This window comes from Tympanuchus pallidicinctus, unplaced genomic scaffold (assembly GCF_026119805.1).
Source record: "Tympanuchus pallidicinctus isolate F22 unplaced genomic scaffold, pur_lepc_1.0 scaffold6, whole genome shotgun sequence".
Classification (NCBI taxonomy): domain Eukaryota; kingdom Metazoa; phylum Chordata; class Aves; order Galliformes; family Phasianidae; genus Tympanuchus; species Tympanuchus pallidicinctus.
In genome coordinates, this window is record NW_026294780.1 from 2,164,616 (window position 1) to 2,187,604 (window position 22,989).

Consider the following 22,989-nt stretch of genomic DNA (forward strand, 5'->3'; position numbering starts at 1 on the left):
ACTAACATTTTTCACAGATCTAAAACAAGTAACATCTTGGAATTTTTTAGAACTTTTAACATTGCTTTCTCAAAAGAAAAATGTATTTTAAATCATTTCAGTATTACTGGGGGAAACCATTCTGTCTGACTGAAATTCCCTGAAGAAAAATCTGGTATGAAAGCATTTTTCTCACTGACCCAGAGAGGAATCTATTCAAGTCAAAGAGAAGACAGAGACCGATAAAGGCATCTACACAGCAGAACAAAGAAAATCTGTTACATGACAACAGTCCTGACCTGTTTCTTGTCTAAACTAAAGAATTCTTGGGATTTCCTACAAAACCTGCCACACATGTTCCTCTAGAATTTCTTTTGAAATACATAATGTATTGAGGTTTCGTTTCAGATGTTAGACAATGCCCTAATATGGTTTGCACATACAAAACAGAACCATTAATCACATCTGCTCAACAATGTTAGCACAGCCATCAAGATTTGGTTACACCTACAGGTATATATACCAAACTTTAGATGTCTAAGACATGAGCTCAATCTCTGTCATCAGTAAACAAAGGTGAACGTGGAGCTCTTAGGGACTGACTGTTCCCATACAGGAACATTCTACAGGAGGTAGGACTTTCACAGTGATGCTTGTATGACTAAGCATGTGGCATTAAGAAAAAAGCAAGGAATTCTCTCCTCTGTGCCTTCAAAAGAAATTCTCTGTTTCCCAACTGCTAGGAGTGGCTCATACAAGCTTCTATCCAGTTTTCGACTATTCTGTACAGAAATGGATAGGCCAAACTGCTCCAAGGACCTTTGCAGTAAGGCAATGGATCATCACAGGGTAGTTAGTGCTCAGTGCTGTGCTCTGGTCATGCTTTAATTACACAAATATGGCTTGCAGGGCCCAGCCTCTCAACCCACCCTCCCCTAGCTTGGCCAAAATGATCAAATGCAGCTGCAGCTTCTCCCAACTGTCATCATATGTATGAAAGCACCTATTAATGAAATCTACAGATAGCCTGCTCCAAGGAAATTGCATACAGCTCCATTTCATGACACTGGTTTCAACTTGCAATTCTGAAGATATTTGAAGTTTTTGCATTGTAAGAGATAATACTGTGAGAGAAAAAGTGTTGTCTAGTCAGAAATCTTTCTAAGATTACCCCATCCTCTTGAAATTATTCCCCTCAGTTTTAGCACCTTAGAGACACCAAATACATGAGGATTATTCAATATCTAATCTACCCCAGCAGCGGAAAGAAGCTGCACAGGTTGGCTTACTTATTGCATGTGCCCCATTCTCCTCTCCATTCACAGTGGCTTCTCCGTTCTTTGGTGTGTTCTGCTGGGAAACAGCAGTCGTCGTTGTTCCCGCTGTTGCTGCCGTTGCTGCTGCTGCTGCTGCTGCTGCACTGGCTTGCTGCTGAGCTAGTTTCTCTCTGAATGCTTGCTGCCGGGTCTGTACAACATCAGGCATCACTGCGTCTATCAGAGACAGTGACTCTATTGGCCTGCCATCAAATACTGTACCATCCTGCAAAGAGAATGAGCCAAAGTAAAATTGCAAGCTCAGGATCTTCAGCACTGAGGCTGGTAAAGAGGCAATGTTATAAAGAAACAAAACAAAACCAGGTTGCGTGAGGATACTGTTCTGTGAAACCATAATTTGTACAAAATTTACACAAAAATCAGGCAGCTGAACTCTTTACAGGCTCAAAAATATGATGTTGTGAAAATCTATCGTCTGAATTATAACAGAAAATTTTCTTTATTTAGTATTTTGAAAAGGAAAGAATAATGACTAAAGTCATGACAGGGCCAAATGGACTTGGGTTGAATGGTTTCCTGCACTAGCAGTAACATATGAATGGAAGCAGTAGATGAATAACGAACCTCAGATAAAATAAGATGTATATGCAAATTCACTGTTTCTTTATACCACATTCATCAGCCCAGCAGCACCAGTTGTAGCTGATTGTACAGGACTGCTTTACCACTATTATTCCTTCCTTTTTCCCCCTGGTTTTATTAACAATAGTTACAGATTTCATTTTGATTTCTGTAAATTAGGCTTCAGGTTTAACAAGCAATTGAATTAACCTTCAAAGGCTATTTTTTAAGACTTAATACAGACTCAGGTCAACAACTGCTTTATCACTTAGCTCTTTTTCACTTTCACTTTCCTATTACCTATTATCTTTAGACAGTGATACCAATAACTGGTGAGGAAAAATAAGTTTGGCTTACAAGTCTGTTTCTCTTGGACTGTCCTTGGAATTACACTTACATTATTAAAGTATTATATATTTGTTTCCTTATGGGGAAGAAAACAGAAAAGAGTCATTAGAGAAGACACATATAAGACCTCTTTCTCCTCAACATTTTTTATGTAAATGTCTCTATAGACATTTATTTGAATCCTGGCTCAAGTCCTTGCTACAACATGAAAAACAAATGTTTGCCAATGAATTTTGGCATCCTACATTTTTAACTATAAAAATGTTCACTGGAATATTTCCACGACTGCCTTCACACAAATCACAAACAATACTTTAATTTTATGCACACTAATTTATAAACTCATGATTACTCACCACTTTGAAGTAATACACACAATATATCTGTAGCCACTACTGGCACACAGACTTGAGGAAGAGTGGCTTTCGTTTTGCTTCTAGCTATATAATCAAGCAGAATTGAACCACTTGGAGAGAAAAAATAAATCACAGCAGTGACAACACATGTATTTTTAGATTTATTCACTCAAAAAAGGTTAATTCTGAAGTTGGATTCACAGGAATAGGACCTTACACCTTTCATACAACCTGAATGTATAGGTGCTGTTCATGGTTAGAAACACTCTAACTGTGTAGATCTAATATCAGACACAAGGCCAAATGTTAAGTAGCAGCAAATTGAGAGAGATTCCTCACATTGGTTTGTTATTACAACACCATCAAAGTGCAGCTTGGCACGAATGTCAAATGTCACTGCCCCAATTAAAAAACACATATACAACACTTAAATGTGGTATATTGAGTCATAAAAATAAAACCATACAGATAAAGATAAAAACAAATGGATTTCCAAACCATACAGTACAAACACAGCCTTTTCTCTATTTTATATTCCTTTGTTCTCACCCACGTTGTTCACATACGACATTCAGCTATAGAGGAAAAAGCAATAGCTTTTTACGCATTAATATTAATACAGATCTCTGACAAATACAGCTAACTGTGGTAAATATTTGGTAATGCAGCACTTGCTCATCTGCCATGCTCCACTCCCTCTCAAAGTACTGCGCCTTTTTAAGGTTGGCAGGGCAAAAACACTGGCTCTTTCCTACATGCCCTCTTTGTTTCTCCTTGCAGCTCAATGAGAACAGAGACACTTTGTGGCTGCTCACACAATGCACACAGACAACCAGTGATCCAGCCAGGATGAGAATTTACACACACTTGTTTTGGCATGTCTGTGCTATGATGGGATGGTGCTCAGTCTCTGTATGATCTGAGCCAAAGCCACTGAAATCAGAAGAATCTCTCCAGTGATCTCTATGGACTGTTAGTCAGGTTCCTCAAGGCTTGCAAACAGCAGCACCACAGGTTCTGAAAGGCAGCACAGACTGAAGTTTCAACCTACATTGCAAACTTTTCCTGTCACCTTGAAAACACAGCACTGTAAACACAGACACACCATCTTGTTTGCTGCAGGAATCTCTGCACCGGCTCTTTTGCCTTGGGTAGTGGAAACACTGCAAATCCCAAATAAGCAACACAGAGGTGGCTTCGGCGCCACAGCCAAAAAAGCGAAACATGTACCTCAGAGCTGCCTGGCTCTCTGCTGGGTGGTGCAAAACAGGGAGAGCAACAAAAGGAAACTGCATCAATGCAACGTGAGGATGGATGGTGGGTGTGTGCTTTTGAGATGTGTTCCTTGGTGAGCCCCAGCACGCTGGCCGGCAGTGCCCAGGAGGGGTGTGCAAGGGGTGCTGGGGGTACTTACTTCATTGATGCTGATCTCAGCCTCCACATACTGGAGCCCTTTCTGGAGGATGGAGATGAGTGCAGCAGGTGGCACTAGTGTTCCGTTGATGTTGGACTGACTGATGTGGCTCTCGATGCCGAACGTGAAGGCCGAGTGGGAGAAACCTGAGCAGGAAAAGGAAGCCATGACATGAAATCTAAACGCACCAGCCAGATACACCTTCATGGTCTAAAAATAATTCTGCTTCAAGATGCAAAAGACACTGCAGCACAACTGGGGGAAGGCTGCTGCAGAGGCTAAGGAGAGCTGTGCCAGTAGCTGCCTGTGCACAGCCCTGCACATCTCATGGGTAGCAAGCATCCCTCCAAAACATGTATGCACACACAGGAGAGTAATCATGGGAACTGGCCAGCTGAAAACGAAAACACAAACATGAAAAATACGAGTCAGCACGAAGGCACGTTCAGCTAACAATAAAAATAACTCAGGTCTTCATTTTCCTGTCTACGTTTTTGTGTCAGTGCTTCCTGAAGTTGAGCACTTACACCCCTGCCAGCACCACACAACACCAGGGCACGGGAGCAGCTCACGCAGGGGAGCCGTGTGCTTATGCAAGGGAGAAGTTTAAACTCCACATTTATTGCTGAGCATAATACGACACACGAAGAACTGCCATTAAGCATGAATCAACAGAATGACTGCTCCTGCAAACCTATCTTCTGAAAGCAAACAGCAACAGCAAAAGTAATTAATTGGGATCTGTCACTGCAGATGAAGAGCCAATTCGACAGCCCTCCCTTCAGCCCGATGCTTTTCTCTTCACCATTTCATTTTCTTTCCCTTTTCCATTTCCATTTTTGTCACTGTCCTAGAAAGAACTGGTTGCGACGCTGTGAATTGAAGTGTATTTGTGGACGAATGTTAAGGCTCTGCAGCCGAGTAGCTGGTAGGGCTGCTGGGCACTGCTGTCTGGCCTGGAGGCTGCAGACCCACGGCCCAGGCAGTGGTGGGGGAAGGGAGCACAGGATGTAGATGTAACCGTAGGAACCCATTTATCACCACACTGTCTCCAGAGCATTAATCTAACATTAAAAGCCTTGGGGAAACCACCCATGCGCTGTCTCAAACAGGAAGAATCTTAGCAGTCTCTGCTGACCAGACAAGAGGGAAAAAAAAAAAAAAAAAAAGAAGAAAAAAAGAAAGCAGTTCTCAAATGAAAATACTTCCGTTAAATATAGCTTTGCCTCTTCCCCTTGTCAACAGTAGTTTCATTTATAGTTCTGTCCGTTAAGGGATTTCCCCTCTGTCACTGCAATGTCCGATTGTGTGTGGGCTGGCAGACAGGATTTTGGGCTCGCTCCACAGCACTACTTTCTCTCCCTCTCTCAAACTGTTTTCAAGACTCTTTTTGCAACCAGCTCAATTACCACTATAGACAGATAGCAAAAACAAGCTAAGAAACAGAATGCCTCCCACATGTGAAAACCAAGGTACGTATTTCTCTGTGATTCTCTCCCCCTACGCACTTCATTTTGCCACTGCTTTTCTTCTCCGCCAGCCTCTATCCTTTCCCTTCCCTACCATACTTCCCTTTCCCAGCACTCCTCCATTTTTAGGAATGCTTAGGACACTTTCTAAAAAGCGTCTGGTCAATCCAGACGAAGTATTGTGTATGACCACAAGCATGAAAACAAAGCATAGGGAAAAAACACCTGAAAAATAGCAGTATTATTTATCTAATCCCTGGTCCCCCTTTTCCCTGTCTCACTCCTTATATCCTTGTCTAGTTTACGAGCTGCTGGACCTCCTGCTGCATCCAAAATAGATCTGCAGGGCAGTGTTTTTGCCTTGTTATTTGTTTTGCAGAACATCCAAACACATTGCTGGGTAGCACAGTAAGAATGAAGTCACTCAGCACACACAGCTTGAGTCAGAGACCTAGGGTTTGATTGCTGAACACTGAAATCTCTCTCTCTATATAAATATATGACATTCGATTAATCAGATCCCACTAAACACATATTTATACGTATCTAAATTAAACAACAACAGTAATAACACATTCTTGAAAAGCAGTGGACTTTAAAAAGCATTACAGATTAATCAGTCCATCTACTTAAAAATGCAGTAGATGCAGATAATTAAGCTGTTGTCCAGAAGCATTGAAGTTCCCTACCACAAAAGACAGCAGCTAGTTTGTGAGCTGGCAGCTCATAATTTTGTAAAGTGGTCTCTGATTTGATCAAAAGACAGACAGAATAAAAATGGCAAACAGTAAACGTCCATAGGAGATGGTAAAAAACAGAAAACTTACTGTGGTCTACAGCTGCCTTAAAATTAACTACGACTTCATTACTGTGTACAGTATCCTGCAGACCTTTTTGCTGACTGCTGTCACATCTCATTTCATGTCACATCGTTGCCAACAGACAGGTTAACATGGCATACAGCTAACCTCTCTGGCCAGTACTGAGCTGCCAAGTCCTTGAAGTGCAAGACCTCTCACCTGACTGCGGGTGAGAAAAGGGACCTCTCAGCACAAAACACAGCTGTGTTATTGAATTGAATCCTTTCATTTGACTGTTTCTCTCCATGACAAGTATTACCAAAGCACCCGAGAGATGACCAAACAAAAAACTCCTGGATACACGTCACCGAATAGAAATCTCACTCACTTATCTCCAGCAGCTGAGACAGATGTTCCCAAATCTTATCTGGTAAGATCCAAATAATGAAAATCAAGAGTGAAACTGCTTAAACGGGTGCTGCTGGACACTGTGTTCCTCAACCCTCTTGAAAAAAATCCTAATGTACAACAGTATTTAAAAGGAAAACAAAGAAACAAAAACACCCAACCAACCTATAGCTGGTTATCTCCCGATTTCTTAAATATTACCACAGAATTTACATAACATATGAAAGTACAGTGACTTTAAAAGTTGCACACACAGTTAAGAAAATTCTGAATGAAACTGTACCCACGTCGGGTTTTTGGTAACTGAAAAATCATTACAGCTTTGCTTCTATAGTTAACAGATGTCATCAGTTCTCTTTAGGGCACCGTGAGTACATGGAATTATATAGCTGTGTTGCAGCTCTGTATGGTTCAGTCATATAAAAAGGTGATTTTTACTGAACAAAGGCAAGTTTCTTTTAAATGCTAGCTATTTAAATGCTTGTGTTACAAACGTTAACTTGGCCCTCTTTCTGAAGTTCATGAAACCACATGAGGCAGCGCTAAGCCAGGAAGCCAGCACACCACCCCCTCGATGACTGTGCAGGCTGTCAAGGCAGTCAGGGAGGGAGAACAGCAGGAGAACGTGCTCTGCAAATGGCAATCTTAGGGAAGGATGTGACCGGGATGGTATGCCACTCTGGCAGACCAAAACTCAAAACGCTACAGTAGCTGTGAAATGAAAGAAGTGCTTTGCAAATGTGTCCATATGCGTCACTTCTTACAATTCTGTCAGCCCAGCGATTGTAATAATCACTCTATAAAACATTAATTTATGCCCAAATAACACCAGTAAGTGGTGTCTTAATGGAGTAAAACCTTTGAGAATACATACAGTGAGACTCAGTGCTTTTAAGGATGTGGGTATGAACACAAAGGGTCAAAGGGAGGGACCACGGCCACATGCTGGAACTGGTTTTGTACCCGTTAGCTGGACAGTCACTTGTGCAGTGACACGACCAGTGCCCCAAATGGCATCTTTCAGCAGCCTTGAGAGGATGGCTGCCAGGTCTTTCCCACCTCAGCCCAGAGAAAATATGGGAAGACATGTACCATCGGAACTACACACAATGTGTAAAAACATAATCATACATGAAAAAAATCCAAACGAACAGCGGATTAACTGCAGGACTTCGTATGATCATGTAAAAGGCAGTATCTATCTGCTCTGGCATACTAGTCTGGAAAGATTTTGCAGAGCATAAAAGCATTGAATGACATGAAAATTCATAATGAACGCAGAAGAAAAATGACATCATGAAATGAATCTCACCTAACAAAAATTGCTATGCAAGTGTTTTTGACTTGAAAAGTGAGTGAAATTCATCATTTAGAGATTCTCTCACGTTTATACTGACAGTGATAACAATTCCGGGTTCTGTGCTGCATCTCTTCCCACATCGAGGTGCCTATATACATTATCAGTGGTACTACACAGTCATTTGGGAATTCTTCCCCCAGGCAGTGCCAAAAAATGCATATGTAGGGCTGCTTTGCAAAATTTCACTGATAGATTTTTCTGCAACTGCAAAAATAGAAATAATAGTGTCGGGCTTTTTTTTCCTTGGCTGCTCCATTTTCAGTTAAAAATGGCTTCCCTGACAGACAGTATTTGCCACTGATTTTTTGTTTAAAGAACATAATGCTGTTCTTTGCTTGCTGATTGATCTGCAGGCTATGTAACTTTAGTTGTTTGCAATATGCTTGGCTCACAGCAGCAATGCCTAGAAAATGCAGGCATAGGAAAGAGAGATAACTGGGCTGCCACACAGCCTTAAGAAAGCCCTGTGTCCTCTGGAGACGTGCCTCACCTGGTCTGAGTTAAGCACTCCTTCTTTTAAGCACACAAATGGGGTGCTGCTGAGTATTCCCTGTGCTACTTGATCTAGCAATCATAGATCCATCTGACTGACATTCCCTAAGTGCTCCCTTCATTTTCAGATTCCTTCATTGCTGTAAAGAGCAGTCGTGTTTAAACTTAAAGTGCAATAGCTATGGCACCTACTGCTGCATTTGTGCAGGTGAGCAGACTGACAAAGAAGGGTCTGTGGAAGCAACATCTTTTGACATATTTCTGTCTTAGCCAGTAACTCAGGAATGGCTACCGACAGTTAATCTGTCTGCCGAGTACCATACAAGTGTCCTGCTTATGAACTAAATTTTTTTTAAACCTAGTCAGTTTGCTTAACGTACTGTTCAATTTTTTTAAAAACACATTTTGTCTCTGTTGGTTGCAAATTATTCAATTTAATTATTCATACTATGTGATTCTTCATATACGTGAAACATTTGTTACCACAGAATGAAACAGAGAAGAAATAATTATCAACATCAAACTGTCTCTGACGCACATCTCAGACATCTCTAGGAGGAACCGAGCAGAAGTTATGACCCATTCTTACAAATCTTTGAATAACTCATGCCCAGTGTGGTTTTCAGTCCAGGAAAATTTTGAGATATCACATGGAGGTCTGTGCCATTTCCTTTAATGACTTTTCCTATTTCCCTTATTCAGGCAGTCCAGACAGGTTTTCAAAACGTAGTGACTCCACGTTCATTTTCCTGAAGTTACTAAATTACTGCTGTTACTACTTTAAGAGATAGATGTCAACTCTTTTTTCCATAATAATTTAACTACCTCCAGGTGCACTGTTAAATAATCAACACATTTTATTTCATTGATTTCTTTAATACTGTGTTGTCTTCTTCTTTATGGAATTTCCAAATACTATGTCTTCCAATTCTTATCTTGATACAACACACTGTTTTCTTATAAAAGTATTTGGCAGGTACAGGGTACAAAAATAAGGAAGGTTGTACCAATGATTAAAACGTCTGGCTTGGTAACTTGTGTTTTTGCAACTGCTATAATGTGATTCACTAGCAATCTCATTCTTCTGATGGCACGAGTGCTTGTTTTCTTAAGGTATTACCGTGACTGGCATTATTGCTGATACTTCGGCTGATGTAAAATACATGCAAGGATGGAACACATCTAAGAGCTGAGTGCAGCTGTACAGGCTGCAGGGAAAGAAAGATGGCCCTGAATGGGGTTAAAGAAAGTCAGCTTTATCGCCATAAATGGGCATAAGTGCAAAATTCCTGGGAGATTCAGACACATTAAGCAGAAGCATTCCACAGCATAATGACTTAAAAGTACATTGCACACAGAAGGAAAGGATGTCCACACACAGTCCCATTGGCAGCCTTGCCATGACACCAAACCCAAATAACTCCAATGCTTGCTGAGCTTGCCAAAGAAACCAGATGCAAACAGTGGAAAAAGATCTTCCAAAATTTGACATCTGGGTCTTGGGAATGCCATCTGAGCTGGAAGGCAAGAAAGGAAGAATGGTGCAATGCGGTGACCTGAAATAAATCAGAGCCACACCACTGCAATTTAAAGAAATTCCACCAAAGAACAGTGAAACAGAACTACTAACAAAATCATTTCTTCCAAATAGCAATGTATGAAGAAAACAATTAATGCTAAATTAAGGCTTTTGAAGGTCTAAATTCATTAGTATAGAGAAGCAAAGAAAACATATCTCTGAGCCCATGAAAATTCACGTAAGAAGTCAACTTCTGGCTGAAAGACAGAAGCAAACAATTTAACTTGGAATAACTTTATTTTCTTGATCCTGGACACATCACATGCTAGCTGAGCCCCTGGAACAAGTTAAACCATTTCTAGACCATTGTTCAAGAGAACCCAATGATGTTCTTTACTGCACTTGACTGCAGCTGCCATTTTGCAATGCAGGAATTCCCTTTCTATTAGGATGCACTGAGTGTGAATTACAAACACAGCATGAATCCCCATCCTTGCTTCTTACATTTCTGTCTAAATGTAATTATATAGACATTGTATTGGGCTTACATGGCAAGATTTGGAAAGCAGGGAGGCTGCAGGGTGACCTCTGTGAGCAGAGCTTGGCAGTGCCCTACATCAGAGCAGAGCAGAGCAGAACAGCTGCAGCTGCAGCTGCTCCAATGGGACCCACTGCTGCTAGAGCAGTGCCATGAGTGGCGCCAGGTGTGATGTGCAAGAGCAGATTTAAGGAAGGGAGCACAGCTTTGGCTACAGCAGATCTCCCTGTGCGGCCACAGAGGAGCCCATGGGGCAGTGGTAGCTGCGACCTGCAGGAGGCACGGCCTGTGGATATCACGCAGGAGCAGCCTGGGCTGGAGGTGCAGCCCGTGGAGAGGGGCAGCGGTGGGGCAGGAGGGCTGGGGGAGCTGCCCCCCATGGAAACCATGTGGGGCAGTGCCTGAAGGGTGGGCCCCGTGGTACAGAGCCATGATGGGGCAGCCTGTGGGAAGCCCCTGTGGGATCAGTTTGGGAAGGACATTGCTGTAGGAGGGACCCATGTGAAGCGAGGGCTAAGAGCTGGCCATGGAAAAGTGGAAGAGATGAAGGGCTACACACTGACTGCAACCCCCACTGCCTGTTCCCCTATGCTGCTTGGGGGGAGGAGGGAGAGAAAGGTGGATGGGGAGAAGGTGGTTTAGTTCCCACTTAGCTCCCACTGCTCTAGTCTGTTAGTAACAGGCAATACGTTACAATTAATCTTCCTATGCTGAGTCTGTCTTGCCTGTGACAGTAATTTGCGAGCAATCTTCCTGTCCTTATCTTAACCCATGAGCCCTCTTTCATCGTATTTTCTCCCCCTCTTCCTTTATGGGGAGGGAGAGTGCTTGCAGTGGACTTTAGCTGCTCATCTGTGTGAAGCCACTACAGAAATAAAAAATATGCTCGCAGAACCCTTGTGCATAGTTTTTGCAGAAAGGACATTGGTTTCTCCGAAATATGTTTTGTTGCAGTTAGCAACATTTGGTGCCTAGAGCCACTGATAACATCCTACAAGCAGCTAAAAAATAGGTGGGTAAAAAGCCTGAACCACATCTTGTTTATTATTCACAGCAGCCTGAGATTTTTCTCCTAGCTGAGCTTTCTCAGTAATACATCCTAGAGCACCTCTCTAGTTTTGGCAGTGTCTGCTTATTTTTGAAGACTTACCTTTGCAATTACATAAAGGGCTTAGCAAGGACACACATTAGCAATTCAAAATAAGAACTGCAGTTGAAACATATTTTTAGAAAAATCAGCTGAACAATAGGGCCTGTACATTTGTTTCAAGATTAGGATTGCAGAGCGATTAAAATTATTTCTAGAGCCCTAGCAAATGTGCCCTGTATTACACATTCTTCACAAAGAAATTATCCCTAACCGTAGCTTATGTCAGCTGCTAAAATTATAATGTGCCTGGTTATCCTAAGTTTTGTAGAAGCCATTATTCACCAATATTAAACGTTACACCCTTTTTTCTTGGATATCTGACCTGCTTACCTTCTGCCAAGAATTCCAAGTAAATGTCTGCTACCCAAAATTATTTTATTAAAGAATGTTTTTGGCAGGTTTTTTTTTTTTTTCTTTTTTCTTTTTTCTTTTTTTTTCTCTTCATGCAGGAAAATATGCTGGAAAAGATTAATACTACTTGGAAATGATCTTTTCATGAGCAATACTTGGCACTCACTGCTTAAGTCTTTCTGAGTGCTGCAAATTAACAAAAAGAAATACGATACAGACAGAAAACAGAACATGAGCAATGGAAAGAGGAACTTAAAAAAATCTTTCAAAAACAAGATCTGAAATAATCCTCCTTTTTCACTTGCTCTGTGTAAATAGGCTGACAACTGCAAATAAATGTCAATGCAGACCTTACACTTTAATGCAACTATGGGCAAGATTTGAAGTAACTGCAGGAGAAAAAAACAAATAATCCTTCTAAATTAATGGGATGCTGTTATCACAGATTGGCTTGGGTTGGAAGGGATCCCAAGGATCACCAAGTTCCAACTCCGCTGCCACAAGCATGGCCACCAACCACCAGACACCTAATATTAGACCAGAGGCTGCCCAGGGCCTCATCCAACCTGGTCTTGAACACCTCCAGGGATGGAGCATTCACAGCCTCTCTGGGCAGCCTGTTCCAGCACCTCACCACTCTCTTATTTTCAACCCTGTTCAATCAAACATGCAAAATGTTGTGCAACACTGGAAGGTTCCCTTTCACGTAGGAGACCTTCACAGTCATACACACTTCTCATTTTTTTCTGTAAGGTGTGTTCTTTTTTTTTAATCAGTTTTAATATACACCTGCAAGCAGTGTCAAGCAGGAAGGACGCTGCAGCTGACGCACTGTGGGCACTCAGGAACCTCAGCTCTGGAATGGTTTCTGCTCATGGCCACTACACATGGAGTTCAAATGGAGCTGTGCTGGCTAGAGATGTGAAGTGGTGTGATATATAACTGCAAAACTGCAGCACTGTATTACAGCTTCTTTCACTGGGTATGGCCAACAATCAGGAAAAGCACTACACAAACATGTAACACATCGCTGTTTTTTAGTAAGCAAAGACATCTTGATCTAAAGATACTTTCCTTCCCCCCAGTATCCAATTTTCTTAATATCCCTATACTGCTGTGATACTGTAATTATGTAAGCTATAATGATCAGGACATGAGATGATCAGAACAAAAACATGGGCTATGGAATAAACTTGAAAAGGTTTATTTGCATAACTTCCAATTTCTGTGTTTGCTGAGTGTCTGAGATCCAGCACTGCACAGCACCTTTCAGGCCAAACAAAAATGAAAATAGCCAAGTTTTTAAACTGTTCTCTCAACAGACCTAGAAGGAAATACCAAAGAAGCAGGGTTTTGCAGAAGGCAAAGAAACAAGATGCTCAGTGTATTTTTTTCCTTCATCAGAACTTAGAAAATTCTGCACAAAGTATTGCTTTTCTTATGTGACATTTATGTGACTACTATTACACAACAGGGGTAAATGAGACAGAAAGAAGTTTCAAAGGGATTGCTTGATCAAATAAAACATTCAAAATTAGTATTTATGTATGTGTAAGTAATGTAGATATCTGGTCACAGAACTTTAAGCTTGTGCACATAAACACACATAAAAATGGCCATCATACAGCTTACAGCAGTCTCCTGTAAATATAACCATGGCAAAACAAATAACTTCTGTAGCTGTAGAAGTATTTTTTCCTCTCCATCGTGGAATTTGGATTTTGGGAAGCTGAGCGCCAAATACTGCTAGCCTGTATTCACTGTTCTGTGAAAAGAAGTGCACAGTGGGATGTGGGTTAACAGAACGTTCTGTATAATACAGAAGTGTAAGCTTAGCAACTCATTTATCTTTAAACTTAAAGGTATTTACCTTTAACCTAGCAGCTTAATCTTTTGCAAGATTATAGCTTTGATAATTATAAAAAAAATGTTTTTGGTGCAGCTTAATAAAGCTAGTTGTCTTATAATGCTGACCCTGATTTTCTTAAAATCTACTTAGTGTTTTCAAAGAGAATAAATGATTACTTGCTGAGTGAGAAACTGCATAACAGAGTTCTTATTCAAAAAATGGACTTGTCTCCTCAGCAGTCATTCATCCTCCAACTATGAAGCATTATTTCATATTCAGAATCAGTCTCGCTGTTTGTGAAATCATACGGTAACTTCCTCCCTAATCTAAAAGAAATACAGAAGGCAGGAGAGAAATAAAAAAATGGTGGCAATTCAGTGAAAATCTCCATACCTTTTTGAAAGCACAGTTTTCTTTACTGCAGTCATATCTTGCAGGGGAAGGTTATATACATTACGTTACATTACAAGCAATGTATGGAAACAGACAGTTTCTCATTAGATAGGAATGTTAATTCTTTTATTTAAACTCAAACTGGTTTTGTTAGTTTTCTCAAGCACTTCTATCCAAAATCTACTGTAACACATTTTTCACTCCTGCAACAACACCTTGGCTTTTGTGTATCTCAAGTAATTCAAGAAAGGTCACAAACACTGGCTCTATAACCAACTTCCAGTTGATTGGATTTGTATCATAAGCTTAAATAGAGCTGCATGCCCACAAATCAGATCCGTGCTAAACCAAGACAATTAAAAATGGATTTTGTATTGCTTCAAAGCCTGCTATCGTATCACTGAAAAGGTGAAAGATTCCTGCAGTCAGCCTTCACATTTGTTCCTGAATAATAAATACTGTCAGAATCTCATTCATACTGCATTTAGATATATGAATATATTCAACCAATTTATAACTGCCTATAAATTCACAAGTAGTACCTAAAATAATAGCAAAATACTGTTAAATACTGCATTACCACAATTCTTTCTCCAGAGGATTTAAATATATTTTAGGATTATAACCTTTTTACTGTACATAGAATTAACTTCATTTTCAAATAAGAAAATAATGGCACAAAAACTTCAAGGCTAGATTCAAACACCAATTTTCAGGTATCTCCTTAAAAATTGCATTCTTTTCTTTAATCATTTATACCTGACCAGCATCCAACTGTACTAGCAAAAAAGTACCCATGAAAATAGGAGCTAAGCAAATACACAGGAAAGCTGCTGAGTTTTGCCTACAAACTACAGCTACTGCACATCACAGGCAGAATATATGTGGTCCAGAGTCAGTGGCAATACACCACAGATAATTACTGGAACAGCACTAAAATGTGTATTTTATCTTTGGGTGGCAGGATGTCATTTCAAGGATATACTTTTCCCTCCACAAACAAAAGGTCTCCATCCTCACCACTAGCGCATTGCTATATACGCAGCTTCATAAGCATTCCAGTGACTACAGTGTTCAACAGCACCTTTATGTAAGGTACTTCAAGAGACCTTTGAAGTTTTTCAGCTTTGAGAAGGAGGCTGGGCTAGCTGAACCTGAGCCAGAAATTACCCTTGCAATAAAGAAAGCTGACAGCATCCTGAGCAGTGCTATGAAGAGTGTTGCCAGCAGGTTGACGGAGGTGATCCCTGTCCTCTCCTCAGCACTGGTGTGACACACATGGACTGCTGGCTCCATTTCTGGAGAAACACTGGAAAAAGTCCAGCAAAACGCCACAAAGATTACCAGTGGAGTTGAGCATGCCATGTATGAGGGAAGGATGAGGCAGCTGGGACTGTTCAGCCTACAGTAGGTAAGCTCAGGGGCTTCTTATCCATGTGCGTAACTGCCTGAGGGGTACAAAGATGATGGAGATTTCAGTGGTACCCAGTGACAGGACAAGAGGAAAAGGGCACAAATCGAAACACACATGAAATGCCATTAATCCCTACCCCTCTCCTGCTTTTTTTTTTTTTTTTTCAAATGTCAAGGCAACCAAATAATGGAACAGGCTGCTCAAGGATGTTACAGACTCTTCACAGAATCACCAAGGTTGGAAAAGACCTACAAGATCATCCAGTCCAACCGTCCACCAATCACCAATAGTTTCCACTAACCCAAATCCCTTAACACAATGTCTAAATGACCCTTAAACACCCCCAGGGTCGCTGACTCCTCCACCTTCCTGGGCAGCCCATTTCAGCACCTGACCACTCTTTCAGAAAAGCAGTATTTCCTGAAGTCCATTCCATCCTTGCAGTTACTCAAAATCCAACTCACGCTGACCATGGTATGAGCAGGGCAGTTGGACTAGGTGACCTCCAAAGGTCCTCCCCAACCTTAACTATTCTCATACTGTGAAGTGCTGGACACTGTGCAGCCTGAGCTCTCCTTTGAACTAACCAGTGGAGAGAAGAGAGGAGAGAAATAAGGAAAAATCATTATTCACAGACACTATATTCACACCATATTTTTTTATTAACACATTAGCCAAGTGCCTTTATTGACCAAGTGCCTCTTTCTTCTCCTGAATTATTCTTCTAAGAATATATTTTAATAATTTAAGCAAAACCTATGCACTATATATTTCTCTTCTACCCAGCAGCAGCCTTCCTATGCAAAGAAAGCAGTTAGTTTTGAAGCAAATTTAGCTGACCTATATAGGCCAATATTTTATGCTATGCTTAAGCTGAATCATTTTCATACACTTTTCACATCTGTGACTCAGGAACTCTGTGCTATAACAATTATTTAAAATATACCTCACACAGAAAAAATACGGACTTCAGAGAAAAAAATCATACGCATGTACAGTAAAAATTGCTGCATAAAGCACAAATTTGAAAGAACAGAACACTCCATTTCTGCTCTGAGAATGTACTTTTTGCAAACTGTGATATTTTGTTTATGATTTGTATGAAATTTCTTTGTTTAAGGACAGAATGAGTATAGAAAGATGTATTTTCTTTCAGATTTTGTTGGTTCCTTTTCAAGGAATTGTAAATGGAATTGGAAAAAAACATAAGGTAGCACTATTCCAACTATTAGTACGTGACTGGACAAGGTCACAATGCTGAAATCCCAGAAGCTTCAGAATATCCATGTCATTTATAATTCCAGAACACAGAATGAGAGTAAGTGGCATTGGATGTGGCTAACAGGAAGGGCCTTTGCTTGCACGTTTTTAACTCTAAAAGAAATTTGTGCTGTGATTCACAGAAACACATCATGTTCTATGTGCCCTTTGAGCCTATGCTTAAAACCTATCTTCTTCTATCTTATCTTCTAGAAAAATCTGTCAAACATCAACCAATCAATCAACATCAATGCAATGCTGTCATCCTGAATCTACAGGGGAAAACAACTACATTACTAGCTTAATTCATATGGCTGGGAAGAAAACAAATTACAACGCTGAAGTATAATGATAAATTGGCCCAAGTCAGCTGCTAAAAATTTACTGACATGTTTTTAGTGCAAGTATCCAGAAAGCATTTTTATTATCTTGCACATGGTACTGATTGTACATCAAGGAAAAGTTTATCAAGTGTATGTCATAAAACATGGAAAAATTCAAATTCAACAGTGAAAGTATGAGTGAAAATGGGAACTTATGTGATCTTAACTCTAACAAGGCATTGCCAGACATCCACCACAATAAATGTCCTGTAGGAGAGCAGTAGAAACCTCAGACAGATGGAGAGCTGATACAATTTGATGGTGCAAGATACATGTAAGTGGTACAAAAAGAACACAGTTCAAACAACCAATCAATCCATCAAAATACTAAATTTGAAAAGCTTTAATAATGAATTGGCAGATTGGACTGGGTAGGGAAGGTAATTAATTGTAGCATTTGAATCTATGATAGGATTTGTCACTCACAACAGATGGCAGCATAGTTTGGATTAAAAGGTACATCATGATTCAATGTGTCTTGGTTTAGCCACTTCCCTCTCTTCAGTCCTCTCTGAGGTTGTTACTGCATATTGGTTACTGCCCTTCATTCTGAAAGACAGATAACTACCTGCTTCTGTTTCGGGCAGACAAGGCAGAATGAGAAATCTCTGTATTCTAAATTCGATATGGTTTTGTAGAATCGCAGCCCTTCATTCTGAAAACAACCCACAGGACTGCATCAGTGGTAAGGATGGCTGCTGGCAAAAGTATGCTTCTCAGGAGTTTGAAGAGGTGCAAACCTGAACCTACATAATTTGGATGGCAGAACAGTGCCTTTGGTATAGCTTGTTTTGCTTTTGCCAACACACCTGTTTTGTTGGTATAAATATATCCACCATAGGAACATTTTGTGTGCTTTTACTTCCATGCTGGTAGAATGCTTGCAGTGCAGACATCACCTAAGCTTGACTTCAGTAACTGAGGCCAACATTTTCACCTGGAGGTGGTCTCTGAATCAAGACACCTTCAAATAAATAGAATTCAATTATTAGAAGTTTGACTTCTGGAAGTACTTGGAAATTTGCAGAATTTGGCCGCTTCAAATTGTGCTCCATAGAAGTGCACATTAAGAAAGAACTAAGCCGAAAATTGCAGGATCTGGTTTTTGGATAAGAACTAACAATCTGAAACAGAAACTAGCCAGTTGACTTCTTTATATCTCAAGAAGAGGTGCATTCATTTACCTGCCACACAAGCGAAAACACTCTGCCATGTCAGTGATAGATGCTATCAATAGAGAGACCTTAAATGAAAAATACACCTGAGGTACTGCTTCTTTTTCTTGGCATAGACAAGACCTGAAAGAGACACTTCTGTGAAAAAGCATTCATTTATTTATTTTAATACAGCTGTGCAATTGCAGCCTTAACTGGTCCAAGTCCTATCTTGTACTGAAGGGATGTGACTCCACTGTCAGTAGAGCAACCATCTTCTCAGCTCTGCTTCTCCAGCAGCAGAGGACTTGAAGTATAGAGTCTCTCTGGCTGTGTTTTTCTCTTTTAAACCCCATGATCAGTCAACTGTAACTCCTACAGTGTCAGCTGCAAATGCACTCAAGGATCATTTTATATTTCCTTCCAGGTCACTAATAAAGCTATTGAGCAGTGTCATGCCAAGAACAGATTCCTGTGAATTTGCACTAGAAGCAACCTTTGATAAATATTCCCCATCTCCAATCACTTTTCAAGATGTTTCTGTTAGTCAGTTTTCGATCCACTTGATGACCTTGGATTACATTGGTTTTACACATTGTTATTTTGTTTTATTTATAAACACAGTGTGTCAACAAAAATACAAAAACGCCATAAAGCAGTCTAAGCATATTATTGTCAGTGCAATTACCTCTGTCATTGCATTTTGTGATCTTGGAAAAACTAGTACCTACTTTGTTTGTAAAGATCTGTTATTCACACAGACTTGCTGGCTGGTATTATGTATGCTGTCATCTCTTTATTTTTTTGTTGGAGGTGTTTAGTTTCAGCCTTCCAATGATTTTACTTGACCTACAGTTACCTGGATCATCTTGTTTAACCTTTAAAAATTCTGGCACAACATTTGTTCTTTCCAGTTCACTGGAACTCCTCTTAGTATGCCAAGATTTGCTAAAGAGCAACAATAATGGCTTAGACAGTTCAACGCTCTTAATACTCTCTTGTGCAAGTTTTGTAGTCTGACAGAGAATTAAAAAGGAAAATATAATTACCGAGTTTCACTTCTAACTACAATTTGAGATGTGATGAATTTCTATCAGAATGACCTGAAAGCATTTTCATAATGAAGTATGAAAGCACCCATCCATATTCTTACAATGATAACGTTTCAAATAATCTCAAGTGCTTCTGTGCCTTCTAGCTGCAAAATACTTGAAATATTATGGGTATAGTTTGCTTTTTACACTGTTTTTCTGTCATATATGTATTTCTTTTTGTCATTTCTCTCTTTTCCCACTGTCTGTCCATATCTTGTGAGAAAGCCTAAAAATTTTACAGGATGAGATTAAAGAACGGATAACAAAAAAAGGAAAACGGAACGTTTTTATGGTCCTGTAAGCTACTTTTATGGCTATGCTTAATATAATTTTTTGAGGCTTGAAGTTCAGCTAATGTAAACATAATCTAATAACCTTGTTTTTGGCAAACTGCTTTAACTACAGGGATTTGAACTTAAATTGTATTTAAATACTAGCCCTATAAATTCTTATTACTTCTGAAAATTATTGATTCAGAATATCCTTCATCTGCTGCTCTGAAAGTAATGCCTTTTATTTTGATACATCGGCCCACAACATTGGACGTTGGTGGTATGGCAGTAGAGGTTGAACCTTCCTGCCAATATGTATTATAAAATGTAATACATTTTGTTGTTGCACAACAGACGGCAGCAGAGGAGCAGCCTGACAAAATGGTGTCTGACAGAAGTGCACATGAAGCTAAGGTGTTTCCATGCAGAAAGAATGGCACCTGTTGCCAATCATTCATGCTTGCTGAACATTTATGGAGACTGAAGAGTGGATGTCAGCATGGTGAGGTGGTGGGCAGTGACAATGGTGATGTTAAAGACAAGCCACAATACAGACAGTAATGCAAATTCGTGGATTATGACCAGGGAACTGTATAAGGACTTGAATATCGGCTTCAGTATACTGGAGACAATGGCCATGTGGCAATGTTCGAGTATTGCAAAGTTTGTATCAGGTAGCAGCCATGAATGCTCACATAGGAACAGAAAGAACACCGTATACAAGTTTCTCAGGACTTACAAACCAACATGATGCTGAGAGTGATAGTTTCCCGGATTCTATCATTACTGGTAACTAAACGTGGTATCACCACTACAAACCAGAGTCAAAAGGGCAGTCTGTGAAGTGGCAACATGTGAATTCCCCATTAAAAAAAAAGTTCAAGATACAGCCCTCAGCAGGTAGAGTGATGTGCACTGTCTTCTGAGATATGGGAAGGGGTGGAATGGGGTGATTCTTCTGAATTTCCTGGAGCTCAATCAAGTCTAGCTGCTACATCATGATACTGACCAAACAGAAGGCTTGAACTTCCAGAGTCAGGCCAGGGAAGAAGACAACCTTGTCCTACAATACCATTTTCAGGATCACAAAGAACCAGTGCTGGCTGGACTTCCACACCTATTTCCACATCTACCGTATAGTCAAGATTTGGCATTTATGATTTTCATCTGTTTGGTCCAATGAAAGATGGACTGCGTGGGCAACATTTTCCTAGGAACCACAATACCATAGCAGCTGTGAAACAGTTGGTCACCTCCACTGGTGTAGGTTTTTATAAGCATGGTATGCAGGTTCTTGTTCACTGCTGTCCAAAATGCATAGCTAATAGCTTTACTGAAAAATAATGTGTCGTATCTGAGAATTTGCTCTATCAAATAGTGTTATTGTGCTCTTTTCAGCTGTTCTAGTTTCCATGGAGATACAAAGGAGGCATTAATTTCAGAGCGACCTACATATTTCACCAGGTGGAAAGACAAGATGCTGCAGAATAATTTCTCTTTTGTTACTCTTCTGAAAATAAAGATATAAAAGTCTGCACTGAAAAACCACGAGAGTGTGAAAGATTTAAAATGAGTGCAAGAAGATCTGCCAATACATCAGTGGATTGACCATTGCTTATAGCTCTTATTTGCTAAACAGAATTACCTGCAAACAGTAAGGCATATCTATTAAAGCTATACCTAGCATCTAGACTTCAATATGCTCAATTTGAAGCATATTTGAATATTTCTTCATGCACTTAACCTTAATTTCTATTCTATTTCAGTATGCTCAATTTGAAGCATATTTGAATATTTCTTCACGTACTTAACCTTAATTTTTATTATTTTATATGGATTAAAAACAATAAAAACAATGCAAATACAATGTTTCTGTGACATTTTATGAATGTCTGAATTTATGAATGTTTAAATTCATATTACATATTGGGCTACAGCTTGATACATCCTCACTAGATAAAGAGGAGGGGAAGGGGAGGCAGCGGCTGCACCCGACTCCTCACGTACCCCCAGCCACAAGCAATGGGGAAGTGGGTCTGGGTTTGGACCATGTCTGCGTGTCTTTAGTTTGAATGAGTTAAGTAAGAAAAAGCATTTGTCCCTATACATAAGAAATAAAGAGCAGTAAAAATTGCAATTAAACTGAAGATTTGTATGTAAAATTCTCCCTAAAATGGCAAAAGTTACTGTTCACTTGTGGGAGAGGTGTCACCTGAAATAACTTTTCCTGACATTTGGCTGACATCACCATTCTTGAATGACTTTTTAAAGCCTTTTTCTCAATCATTACACAGTACTAACCCATCTACCAACCCATCAAAAGGAAAAGTTACTGTATTAATGTGCTGGTATGTAAAATCTCCTACAATACAAATATAACAATGTAGAACAATTTTAGGATTCTTCAGGCTCTGACTATGTCTGTCTGTGTGACACATCAATGCTTAAATGCATTTTCCAGTGAACTATCATAGGTTTTTTAAAAAAATAAACAACTTCTGGGTGAAATTTCAGTTTTGCTAGTCTCTGTCTTTCCTTCATCTAAATGCATGCTACAGCTTTTTTTTTTATAAGCTGTGGTGTTAGAGAGAAGAATACAATGTAAGAAAACAGCTGCCAACACAGGCCAACACTGTTATCTCAAAGCAATCTTATAAAGACCAAATTCTGAAAAAGTATTATTAATCATTTTTTCAATCTCAGGGGAAATCCCCTGAGTGGGAAGTTGGGTTACCAGGATTGAAATAGCTTTGGAAAGAGAAAAACAAGTCAAAACACCTTGTCTAATGAATTCTAGTTTTAATGACCAAGAGAAGCAGGCTGAGTCAGTATCCTTTTCTTGCTGAGATTTTGGCCATTTATCGAAGACATGTCCAAAGTCTGGTGGGCTTATTCCAAAGTTGGCTTTATGTCTTCTGATACGAGGAAATGCAGTTTTTGTATTTTTCTCACAAGTGTTTGTTTTTCCTAGCACTTGAAACAACAACCTTTCAGTTCAATATTCAGACAACATTTCAGTCAATTCTATAACTGATCCAGAGCACATGGCCAATCCTACATTAATTGGGTTTATGTCTAAATCCTTTGT

The 22,989-nt window shown here is 39.9% G+C and overlaps 1 protein-coding gene across 4 annotated transcripts in view; it reads right to left on the reverse strand.

The window, feature by feature from the left end:
• Positions 1-22,989, reverse strand: part of TBL1X (transducin beta like 1 X-linked) — a 197,839-nt gene that overhangs the window by 32,150 nt on the left and 142,700 nt on the right. For all 4 annotated transcript variants that reach the window (XM_052664954.1, XM_052664952.1, XM_052664953.1 and 1 more), the window contains 2 exons: positions 3,996-4,141; positions 1,269-1,521 (listed from right to left, as the gene is read on the reverse strand). In XM_052664954.1, coding sequence (XP_052520914.1) covers positions 1,269-1,521; positions 3,996-4,141 — 399 coding nt within the window. The remainder of the gene's footprint in view (positions 1-1,268; positions 1,522-3,995; positions 4,142-22,989) is intronic.